Consider the following 13860-nt stretch of genomic DNA (forward strand, 5'->3'; position numbering starts at 1 on the left):
TTTCTGTTTGTATCAATCTTATCAATTGGAAAAATTTAACGTTTACACAATCACCGCAGAGTGCTCGATAGCTCTGTATCGACTCGGTACATAACTATCATATAGGTACCTCTTAAGTATGTAATATATATAATATAATTTATAATTTAATATAGTATCTACCTGCAGTATAGTAAAGTGTATACACACTTCAATACTTCTGTAAGTGTAAACTGTAAAATTAATATAGCGATTAGGTACGGTCCGGGATACGAAAAAAACCGGGGTTGGACAATATTCATTCAAAAATGGAATTTCGTTTACTTCACTATTCATTTTCCTTTGAAAAATAAGAAGAAGGGTACTTTATTCCCTCCACACATTTTTTTTAGACTGGAATAATGTATACTATTTTAACTAAATATTAAAATCAAATAATTTGTGTTTTTATAGTATACAAGTCATATATCACACTACACACTCTTAATATTAATAATATGTATATAGTATAGGTAATTAAAAAAATGACAATAATTTGCATTTAAAATTTAAATTTAGATCAGTTTTAAACGATTATAAAACATTTACATTTTACAGTAAGTATTTTAACATAATGATTTTAATTTTAATTTATTTCATATTTGCTGTTCACCTATGTACATAAAAATCGAATAATATTCTTGGCTAGGTAATGGTAAGTATAGGTAGATTCCTATTCAGATTAATAAGTGGGTGAAAACTGAAAATTCATAATTTTGATAATGGAGGAAATGGTCTACATTGGTTTTTTCTAGGAATACGTAGGAGTACGTTCTACTGTTTTTGGAGGAAAATGACTACGACCATAAATCGACATACATTATGATTATCTTTAAAATAATATAGGTGCATAGGATATAGGGTATACATAAGACACACTGCGTGGTGAAAACCGTTTGTGACGATCGCATACAATGTCTCGAATATTGTCCGTTAGATAGGTAATAATTATTAAGGTACAACGTTGAAATTAACACGCAACCTCGGCAGGGCTCGCCTTTATGTAAAATGTTGAAATGTTTGAGTAAAGTATTCGATGCGCGGTCGTGAAAGAAATGAATTTTAAATCGGTTTCGGCTATATACGGATGGATTTCTTCATTATAATAATATGCAATAATATCGAAAACCATAATTCAACCGAAGACGACAATACTATATAATATAATGTATATGCATGATATACAATGTACCTATATATACCTACAATATAAATGGTATACTGTCTTTATAAGCCGATCGATGAATTATTATTATGTCCATGTATTGCCTATTACATTGCTCTATAGGTACCTACGATACATTTGCCTTTCAGATGTTTTATACAAATTAGGTAGGTAGTCAGGTACCTACCTACCTACCTTTTTTTTTTCAATTTCATTTTCGTTTCATTATTATTGTCATCCGTACGACCGTGTGTTATAAACTATTATTATAATAATATTATATGCATTGCGTTGTTTTCATATTGATCTCTATTCTCTGTGGATTTAGTCTGCGTGCTGTGTCTTTATATTATAATGTTGATTTTGTATTATAGTTATAGGAAAGTAAAATATTTACCGACGAAAAAATAAAGAGAATCAAACTAGAAAATAAAACATTTATTGAGAAATAATTAAAATAATGTATTTTATTTTAAAATCGAATAGACATTTCAACGACCATGTTCAGAGTATTTCGATTTGAGAGGTTAGAATTAATGCGCAACTATCGGCAGACAGTTTTTGGGGCACGTTTCTGGTTTGTAATTACACGAGAGTATCTTCTAGTCGACTACCTATGTTAATAATTGTTTTTTTAACAACCACAATAATAAACAGTTGTCTAATTTGTCGTCTATAGTTAATGGGTGCAGCGTACTACCATCACTACATCGTCAATATTATTACGTGTTTTATGAAAAATACAACGTCTAGACGATATCATTAAAATATATATCGTCTGAGAAAAATGCAGCCGTTGTCGTAACATAAAATATAATGACTGGTTATTACATCGTCGATAATAATTATTACTAATCAATGACCGGCGTCTGTGGCGGTAACAAATTATAATTTTAAACATCCAAACACCACTGCGAGTATTATAATTTTATATACGCCATGACTGTCCGCGAATCGGCAATCGCCTCGTGAAGACGTCCGACGAAACGTAATATTTGAATATGCGCTCGTGTTATCCATATCATAAGGCTGCATTCGAATTGCGTGCCAAAATTCAAATTTGGGTCGAGTTGCGGCGTGCGTGTTTTTTATTGAGTGCAACTGAATTGCACGCCCGATTTTATAATATTAGGTATACAATACAATTTATTATTATTGCTATTGTATAATTTCTCTTCCCACTTTTTCAGGCGTCAGTTTAACAAAGTTTAACCGGTATATATAATACTGATATTATAATATATACACAAATCGTAAAAATCATTATTATATTCTACTAATATTAATATACTATTTAAGTATTGTATAGTTTACAGTATTAATATGTGATAATTATATGGTATGTACCTAAACAGTAAACATATTATACATATATAATAGTGATAATAATAATAATAAAAATATATGACTAACCTAACTTTATTCATTTTTCTAAATGCCTAGCAACTAATAACTATAGTAGGTATAGTACGATGATAGTGGTGGTTAAAATCAATTTTTATGAATTACATTTTCGATAGAAATGCTGTTTGTGTTGCGCTTTGATGTATGCTGATTTGTCAATGAATTCAAGCGATGAATGGCATTTGGTTATTTCTATTGTGTCTCTTATACAATTTCCTTTTTCTCCATTGCTTCTCGTCGTATTGTTTTAATATATGAATTCATCAATATTATGTCATATGATCAAGTAAATAAAGTAAAAACCCGTGTTATGTTAGTAGTTAGTTATAAAATAACAAACGTAAACCTACCAAAAATCACTTGCAAATTCGTTTTTTATGGTTTTTAATTTTTGTCTGCCTCACATGATTCGGATGCGTCAGTATGCGGATATAATCTGTCTTGGAACGTGCGCGGGGGGGGGGGGGGGTTGCTAGCTTTAATAACGACAGTCTTGCAGTTGGTGATGACCAGCAGAATACAATTTTAATTTAAATTCGAGCGCGTTCAATTTTGAAAAATTTCTCCGAACCTACCTCCAACTGACGGCGGTGGTCGACCCTACTCGTGAGGTCATCTCGAGCGTATAGTGTCACAAAATAAATTTAAAAAACACTGAAAAATCCATCAAGTTACGATTTTACCCACACATTTGCACCACTCCTCATTTGTCCACTTAACCCTTTCTCCTCTACCAGCCCTTCTCCCTGCAACCACTCCACGAACCGTCCACGGCTGGCCAACCGAACAATCGCCGGGCCGAGTCCACACCGCCTCCGTCTCTCCATCACGCGACGGTATTACCGCCGTCACAGGCTAATGGCTTATGGCGGGTCGTCGCCGCCACCGCAGCCTCGACACAGCATCAGCCGGCGCGACACACTGATATGTATGTTGACCTAGAATCGCGCGGCGGTGGCGGCAGCGGGTTTTCGTGTATACAAAAGAAGAGGAGAGTAATATCGGAATCGATTTTGCAGTCGCCGCGGCGGCACCAGATACCCGCCGCCGACGCCTCGCCTGCCCGGCGCCTGTGCGCGCGGTCGCCCTAGATTTGATCTCCGGTTTTACGTTCGCGGTAAGGTTCGTTGCAGCCGCGGTCGGCCCTACGCAATATTTAATGTGATTCAGACGCGATCCTCGTGGTAAACGGGCAGGGGATGAGCGCCACCCCCCCGCCACTCCTATTAGCATTGAAATTAAAATATGCGCAGCTATATAATAGGCAACATTTTATAGAAGTATGACGTGCAGCCGGTGGTTGATGGTAAAAAAAGTATTTAAATATTTTTCGATCTCTCGCATAGTTTCATACAGCGCAGCGTATTGATAGAGGTGTCCTTTGGCGGTGTTCGTTGCGGGGAGGAGTATTGGAGTGGGGGCTCACCCCGCTTAAAAGTCCTTCAAGCTCCCCTATATAAGGACAAATACAATTAAATGTAATATTATTTTCTTTATAAATATTGTCCAAAATGTCTTTAAAAAAGTACTATGTACTTACATAGACTATTTCAATAGTAATATAAAATATTGGTAAATATTTTTATTGAAAAGTAATTCTTTATTCCAACCGACTGCGATTAATAAGTAAAATATATTATAAAAGCCGCATTGCTAACTTCTTCTGTATAGGTTTGAATTCAACAAATCACTGTAGGTACACGTAAAAAAATGTCTGCAGAGCGTCGGTGATGGACAATATTTGAACTTAAACATTTATATAAAATACAATTGTGCACATGTCTATTCAGTTTTTTTTTAATTGATGTAAGAAAAACTTCAAAGGGGTATTGTTTCACATTTTCAAACCTAACGTATTTTAAATTAAAAATTTGTTATTTCAATTCTAGTACCAGATTTTCGAACTTTTAGGTGCCTGTTATAGTGTTCTATATATTATAATATAAGAGTAAAACCCATTAGACGTTCGTTTGACCGTCCCTTACGCGATTTGGTGCTGTAATATTCGTGTAACTCAGTATACCTATTTTAACATTACATATCTATGTTTTATATCATTAATGCGTTTGGCGTTTTTTATTTAATGCATTTATCTTAAATTGCTCGTTCCTGCGGTAAATGATTGTTACGATCAATAATTGAATTATATGATATATTTATATACAATTTAAAAAAGAAAACATTTTTATTAATTAATATTAAAAATAATTGAACCTTTGAAATTTAAATTTAATATAAGTACCTATAGCTATATTTTAAAACTTTATATTGCGATACTAGAAAAACTAGAACGCTTGGAGAGTGAGATCGCCTTCACTTATATTGTTGACGGTACCTATAAATTCGTTAGTTTGCCGAATCATAATATTGTTCTCTTCTGTTTGCATCTCCAGGGAGCTGCAGAAATAAATCCACGTTTGGAAATAAATTCGTGCCAGATAATATCTTAACCTTTTTCTATACCATTTTATTTTTAGACAAGTTTGATTCCGACAATACGCAGGTAGGTACCTTCGTAGTTCGTTGTGCTTTGAATTTTTTTATTACTTTTCAGTTGTTATGATAGCGACTGAAAGCAGTTTTTTCGATTACTTAAAAGTCGGTGGGAGCTTGAACGGCCGAATAAAGGTTAACCATAGAGTTCGAATTGTTTATTCATTACTCATAAGGATATTTGAACAAAAAATGTCTTTGATAGATTTGTGAATAAAAAATAAATAATATGGGGAAAAAAATATTATTCAATATTAAGTAACTTGTTGTTTGAAAAAAGTTCAAATTTGATATGTTATTTTATACTATACAATGTGTAATAAAAATATGATTTCATGCTTAACAAAATATTTACTATATTTTTTTATTTACTTACTACAATTATGGTTGAATTATATAAGCCAAGGTATAATATATATACCTATTCTCCATCAAATATTTTACATGATGAAAACAAAAATGTCAGCATTAAGGGAGCTTATAATTATCAAGTACCTATATAATATGACACACAAAATCGATATCCCGTTGAGCAGCCATTTTGATGATAATAATCCGAGTCTATGTGCAATAACCTGTATATATCAACCATCACTACAATCATACTTAAATACATGTATAAAATATAATACGGAAAATACTGATTCTGGATCCACGCCTGACCTAGGTATAAATATATAATTAAAATACTTTAGCGCGTAGTTGGAAAATGTTTGTTACTACTATAATAATACGCGTCTGCCAACGTTTTTTGTATTTAAAAAAAATATTTATATTTATAACTAATTTAGACAACAACAATAATAATAATAATAATAATCATTATATTACTATAGTAATATCGATCTTCAACAATGCATAATGGTTATATATGCATAATAATACATATTATTATGTACTATACTGTTGACACTTGACGAGCTTAAAGCGTTGGGCAAAACAATTTCGGTATCGAGTACCAACACCCGCTAATCCCGAATTTTTGCGGTAACTGTTTTGGAATGTATAAATGTGTAATATACAATATACATAATATATTTATATAGCTATATATTCAGGCAGTATATAGTCGTGTGCGCGCTTGCTAACGAACCAGCTCGAATTGATTTTACTTCCGACTCCTGTGCTGGTAGCGGAACGTTTACACTGTACACATAGGCACACAGCTGGTGTAATAATAATAATAATAATAACGCTCAGACATTAATCAAGATAAAAAAAAAATATATATAAAAAATGTATTTTCCTGATTACGGTCATTACACACGCAGGCCATAACGATATTATTAAAAAAAAAAAAAAACACGTAGAATCCCCGACCGGACAGGCTTACAGTCATCGCGTTTTGTTAAATGTTAAGTATAATATAATGGAGTTATTACGAGAACGTAATTTTTGGACTTGACGCAAACGGCATATTAGAATAATAATTAGTCTTAAGATAATAACAACGTTTAGCTAGGTACATGATATATTTAATCGTTTAACACAGCCATATTTTTTACATAGTACTGTAAAATATGTTTTATATATTTTAAAGATCACAATATTGTCATTTTAATTTTTCTTACTATAAAATATGTTTTACCATTCCCACTATAATATTATTGAATTAATTCGTTGGTCCATTATATTAGGTATATTTTAATGAACAAATTTCAAAGACGAAGTTGATTCAACTACTTATGTGTGTATATGGGTATAGTATTAGGTACTTTTTTTTCGAATCGTCGATCATTATCATTACTCTCGATATCTATTATTATTATTTTAATAATAATAATAATATCGATGTCTGGACTTTGTTCTATTGATTTGAAAATCGAAAAGTGTAACACGCGTGTCTATTGTGGTGCATTCAATTGGGAAAATACCTCTCGCGGTGTATATATTATAAGAGAAACTTATACGGAACAGAAAGTGTGTGTTTAATGTTTAGACTGAACATCTGAAAGGAAACGAGTTGAAAAGCGTTTATTATCATTATTAAAATAAGGTCAACATTGCGCGACCGAAAATGACGGGTTTACAAGTACCTACGTACATATATGTGCACTATACGTGCCGCTCAACAATATGATTCCTCCAGCTTCCGGAATCGGTGATCGTGTATCGTATTTCGTTTGTATTACAATAACCAAGTGAAGGACTACTTCCTCGTGAATTTATAACGAGGGTTACCGTAATACGGTGACGTTTTCGTTTTAATAAAATGTGTTACAAATGCGGTAGGTAGGTAGGTAGGTAGGTATATTATGCGAAGATGGAAACAATTTTTCAAAGCCATTTTCTTACGTACAATCCTTTATAAGATATAATATATAATATTATATTGTTAACACAGCCGCACAGAGTGCGAGAAAAATTATTACTTCCGTCTGAAAATAATACATATAACAATTCGGAGAAAAATATGAAGAAAAAATGGTTCTGATAATCCTGTTGTGTGCGTATACCTAACTCCTACCTGCAGCTTGCCTAGCGCCTATATCAACCTATCTTTACTATGAAAGGCATCTCTGATTTACATGGGACGGTGACGACGTGTCCTTCGTTTTTTTTTTCTCTTGGGCCATTGTTGGCGTTTTATGGCGCTAAAGGCCCGCCGCAGGTACCTTTTCGGGAGGGAAAGAAGAATGTTTAAAAAAAAAAATTAACCTCGATTTCCTCTGAATACACAAACATTCCGATACAACGCACAACCCTCGGGGTGCGGGTTCCTATTGAGAGAGAGAAAAAAAAATCTGTCTTTTGTACGGAAGACATTAAGATTTATATGCGTGCGGCTCACTCACAATTGTCGCCAAGTTATTATTATTTTCTTTTGCCCCTAAAGGGACCGATAATAACGCGCATACACGGGTGTCCTCTGCCTCTCTATCATCCCCTGCGCGGTACTCGCGTGCATATACACACTACACACCTACACACCTACACACACACACACACGCAAACCGTAAAATCTGTGGACATAATAATTCATCTCAACTATGGGGCGGGTGTCGGGTTTCTCGGCAACGTTCACTCGTGCCCGAAATTTCGGTACCGATTGTTTTTTTTTCTCTCTCCCTCTCTCTCCTTTTCTCGTTTGAAAATTAAAAGCCGCACATAATATATTATATGTGCGTTATTATATTGTGTTGTTGTATATAACGACCCGTGAAAGACCGAATCGTATATTATTATACATACACACGAATAATATATATTGATCTATCGCATTTTCGCGGTAACTATACTTAAACATATTATAATATACACAATAAGACGACGGGACGGGGATTAAAAGATAAACGTAAATAACAATATAATATAATATCATAGTATAAATTATTACTTGGGTGTGCGCATTTGTTTTGTATACCTACCTATATACATTCCGGCGGGCAATAAGTCGTTGCGATAGTTTAATCCATTTAGATTTGGATGACTGTATTATACATATATAATAATATGTCGAAGTATCGTACAAAAGTCGTTCATGATACTACTGTGTAGGTACCTACTGCTGCTGCAGTATTATATTATGTGTATTGCATTTAGAAGGACGACTCTGCAGCACGTCCTCCCTACAAACACGTGGTGTACAATATTTTGTTTCGACTCGAAAATTCGACATTTTGATATTCTTGTCCTCGCGCCCTTGTCGATATGGGTACGCGGCAATAACGTAGTCGGTGTACTATTTAAGTATTCATACGAGCCGATTTCAGCATACATATTCGGTATCGGTGTATAATAATTCTCGAGCATATTGAATATTAATGTCCAACGAAGACGTGATAACGATTGCAGCTCGCCTTTTATTCCGATGACACACGCTGTTATAGTGTATTGAACAATGGCTTATAATATGCGCATATATAGCCTTACTAAATTATTTTTTCGATTTTTTTTCGCATCTCGCTTTGTACATTTTAATTGGGACGTTCGTCGCGATCGAACGGAAACACAAACTAAGTCGTAACTCAACGTTTGCATATAATAATATAATATGCCGTAGCGTATAATAAATTGATACAGGAAATTGTCCGAGGTGCAAAAACGATTTATATCGTTGGCGAGTGGCGCGACACTTGATAAATCACGGTAAAAATAACTAATGATAGCGTATATTGTATAGGTACCCATGTAATTTTTCAAGTTGAAAACTAGGTATTCAATATTCATTGTACATTGTGATAAAATAATTACTGAATTCATTTAAAAATTCAGATGAAAATAAATAAATACGAATATTCATTATCATTTATCGTTCATCAGTTATATACAACTTAATATAGGCAGATACATATTACGCAAGTCTTAGATGGATAAGGTTAAAAAAAATTGTTTTTATGTACAACTAATCCACAAAAATAATTTTTCTTTTTAAATGCTATCGGCGTACCTTGCACATTTATATTGTATACGTCCTAATAGTCAGCTAGGACCAAAAAGTGTATTGTACTCGTGCAAACTTCCAAATATGTACGAACGGGTTATCCGCGCTGAATAATAATTAATCTTTTCATTAAATTTTAATTGATCGTTAAATCAATATAATATTGAATACTTGTACAAAATACAACTGACAATATTTGTTAGTGACTATAGAGTTATAAATTATAACTCAATAAAACTATCGTACAGTAAATTTAGTATGAACCATTATAAACGATCACATTTGAAATCTCAGTAAGTTAAGTATAGTTGGTTTGATTTATATTTTGGTTGGTCCATATGAAAATAAATTCGAATGACAGTAGGTATAATGTTACCAATGTTATTTCAAGGAACCACTCAGATCATTAAACTAAAGCGTGTTAAGTAAATATTACTATTTTCAAGTTGTGTACAGTTCCAGTTCACCTTTGGCTCGAAGCCCAATTACTTAATTCGTTCGGTGTTTTTGTAGGGATTTAGATTGATATTTATGTCAGAAAGCAATGGGTCAGAGGGATCTTACTTAAACACGATTTCAGTAAATTAATTATTTTAATGGGATTTTATCCAAGAACTTAAAATAAAACGGTACAGCTATGACGTTACAGTCTTGCAACATTTAATGTGTTGTTAAGTCTTTTTGATACAGTTTTGTCCGTTGATTAAAATTAATTAAATTTTAATGAATTGATCCATTAGTATCTTAGTTACAGAGTCTATTGTCTATTATACATTTATACTTATAATATAATATAGGTAAGCGTAATAAATAAAATTATAATATGTCGCACATAATTATGTTAAATATTTTAACAGTATTGAGTTATTCAGATCGTACCTATATAAATTGCAAAATATTTTGGAGATCATCGAGGACCAGTGGTATCTCTTAGCTAAATTTGGAACGCTGCGGTCGATTGAGGTTAAAATAAAATGTATAAATATAAAAACAACAACAATAATATACAAACTGCAGCTGCTGTCCCCGGCATCCTAAGATACTGTAGTGAGGTTTTTAAAATTGTGTTTTGGCGACCGTCCACGGCGGGGCGTATGGTTTACTATATAATAATAATAATAATAATAATAATAATAACGATATAGTTCGGACATGTTGATTACAATGAATTATTATTGCCCACAACGGGATCCTCGTCGTGACAGGAAGGTTCTGACGGAAAAATACACTCGCGTACAATACATATATATAAATGTACACATACGACGTTTTATTGCCCATTTCGTCGGATATATGTGCCGTTCGATGAATACGTCTTATTCTGGAAGTAATTTATCGTTTTCTTGTGTTTGCAGGAGACAATCTGAAAGTGTGTCAGTCGAGGAAGAGCTGTTGCAACGCCGCCACTGAGGCTCGGTTGATAGACATGGTGGACAGCGAATACAAGAGACACCTGGCTGCTCAGGCCGGCTACGTTTATGACCTGCTCAATTCCACCGCCCATCACTTGCAAGGTAAACAGAAAACAAAATAAAATAAGAAAAATATAAGAGAGAAAATATACACACAAAATGTGCTCCGAGGACGACACGCGCCCCCGCTGGTGTGTTATTTATACATATATATATATATATATGTGTATAATGTTATGTTATGGCTTATTTATATATGCGAAGGCGGCCGGTCGTAAAAAAAAAAATAAAATAAATCCTTAGGGATATCTTTTACTATTATTATTATAATTTTACGCCTACATTATGTTATCAGCGAAAAAAAGTCACAGAAATCGCTATGTATAAGACCGCTCATGAATGAATTTATTAAACGGTTATTTCGATCCGTAGCTAGTTGGATTTCGAGTTCTGCCTCTTTTGCGTTTATGCGGCTATAACGTGTACTTTATCAGGTAAATATACAACACTCTGGGAAAAAGACCGACGACTGTCTCTTTTGATTTAACCGACGATTTGTATTTACTAGTTACTACACCTCAATTATTAATAAATTATGTATGTTCATTGTTCATTATTTTTTTCGTAATAAATCAATAGTTGCTTTAACCTAGTGGAACAGAATAGGTACGCCATAAAGGTGTAGTGACCGCGGCACACCTTTTTTTAAGGATTGGGTTGGTGGTTGGTTACCGCGTGTAATCGTGGTCAAGTTTCGTTAGGGTATACTTACATATTATTAAAGGTTAGAAATGTGTGGTTTATTTAAATTCAACGCTATCGGTATTCAGTTCTACTTAAACTGTTTGTAAATTGTAGGTGGTGTGTACTTAAGTTGTGTCACACCTTTTTGTACGTTTCGGCGCAATTGGTTGCACATATAAAACGTATGCATGTAAACATTAGTAAATATGATATCTTACACTAGACAGACACTTGTTTCTTTCATCTTGAAAATAAGAGCAAGAAGCTGAACTGCACACTTCGCTTATTATGACACTGCCACGCTCGAACTTAACATAAACCCTTGAACTTTATTTAATATCAAAGTATAAAACTCTCCCATACTGTATATGTGGATGACCTTATAAACTGTCTAGTTTTCCGGGATTTGGCTCCCAACGAATTGCACCGAATATGTAGGTAATAATAATATAGGTATAATGTGGACTGTATGAAAATCGTATTAAATTTATTTCATGATACCAATCCAAACCATTATGGACATTGTCCTCAGGGTTTTTGTTGAGAACTCTAATAACATAAAATCATTCAAGCCTTCCAAAATATCCGCCTTCGCCTAATTGCCGTAACTCCCTGCAGGTACTTCTCAAACATATCTCTAAAATCTGACCGCAAAATCCGTTCAATCAATGAATTTACTACATTTTTTTATAAACATTTCCATGCAAAACTTTAATCCAATTCCAACTAGCTCATCAGTCATCAGTAATTTTACTTCAAACACACTTCTCAGGATCCCGCCCATCCGTCTATAACGGAACCGGTGCGGTGACCTGAACATTTAGATAATTTAAAATTCTTAGGTTGTCTCAACTGTGTAGCCATTACTTTCATAGAATTTTTTCTCATTTATCTTACTTATAGTTAATTCCAAATACTTTTAAGACTACTGAAATGTATTGTCATATTGTTAAAAAAAAATTAATATTATAGAACACCTACATGAATATGTTAACTTTAAAACGTTTATTATAAGTAACAATATTTTATAATAACTAAAATATTTTTTGTGTTATATTAATATGAAAAGTATTTCTTTGATACAGAATGTCAGAATGTAAAACAAATAGGATTATATTACATTTAAAGTCTTTCATTTCATGTACTAAAATATAAAATAAAGTAAAAAAGGTCACATTTTACGCTACTTTCTACTGTTTCAATTACAATTAATTTATAAAAAAAAGAGCAATTTCATTATTTTTTTTTAGAATTTTCCTTTATAAATTTATATTAAATAGCAATACCTAACTTAATTACAATAGGCTATAGCAATTACCTTAGACTTTCTAATATATAGACTAAAAGCTATGGTTTTATCATTCCTTTGCTCTCAAACATTTTTTCGACCCGTATTATGTGCATTATTAGATACGACATTTTATTCTGAACAAATAGGTTTTCCGTCAACAACCTTTAAATTATTAGACGTAACAATATTATAAGTGATGTATAACAAAATATATTATTTTTACTTCCACGATGTGAATAAATATTTTAAAATACTGAAAATTATTTGGTCCATAATTAATATATAGGTACATATATTTTAGGTAAAAACAGGAATACTTGCAAAACTTAAGTTTAACCGATAAATCCAAGAATTTACCAATTTTTATTAGTCAATTATAAGATTTACAAATTAAATCGTTCAAATTACAAATAATTTGTAATTTGTAGTTCTGGAATTTACAAACTATAATTTTTGGAAAAGATTAGGATAAACAATTTATCTTAGTAAAAGTTCAAAATATAAAAATAAATTAAAAAAGAAAATATCCTAATTGGGTGGGATGAAATATAAATTAGTACCTACTTGAAACTTGTTTTACTTAATTATTTAATTTTAACTTTTTTATAAATAGATATAAAATATGAATTGATAAATAAAATTAATTTAACTACGTTATCTTAACTAATTACCTATGTATTTTTAAATTTTGTTTCATACAATACTCGATGTTACGGTATTCAATCACGCATTCACGCACTAATAAAGAATATCTTATATATTGTAATAATTTTCTATTATGTTCAGATTTTCATAATTCAATTTATAAATCATAATTTAAAAAAATATTTAATTAAAAAACGTAATAATGTATGTCTTTCATTTTCTTATACTGTAGCAATGTAGTGCATTGGTACAAATGTACAATAATACAACATTTAAGCAAATCAATAACCGTATATCATCATCG

At 32.3% G+C, this 13860-nt stretch overlaps 1 protein-coding gene across 1 annotated transcript in view; it reads left to right on the forward strand.

Annotated features, from left to right (window-relative positions):
* Positions 1-13860, forward strand: part of LOC132938233 (division abnormally delayed protein) — an 86249-nt gene that overhangs the window by 34793 nt on the left and 37596 nt on the right. The window contains exon 2 of the mRNA XM_061004951.1: positions 10820-10978. Within this exon, the coding sequence (XP_060860934.1) occupies positions 10820-10978 (159 nt within the window). The remainder of the gene's footprint in view (positions 1-10819; positions 10979-13860) is intronic.

The sequence above is a fragment of the Metopolophium dirhodum genome, chromosome 2, assembly GCF_019925205.1.
Source record: "Metopolophium dirhodum isolate CAU chromosome 2, ASM1992520v1, whole genome shotgun sequence".
NCBI classification, from domain to species: domain Eukaryota; kingdom Metazoa; phylum Arthropoda; class Insecta; order Hemiptera; family Aphididae; genus Metopolophium; species Metopolophium dirhodum.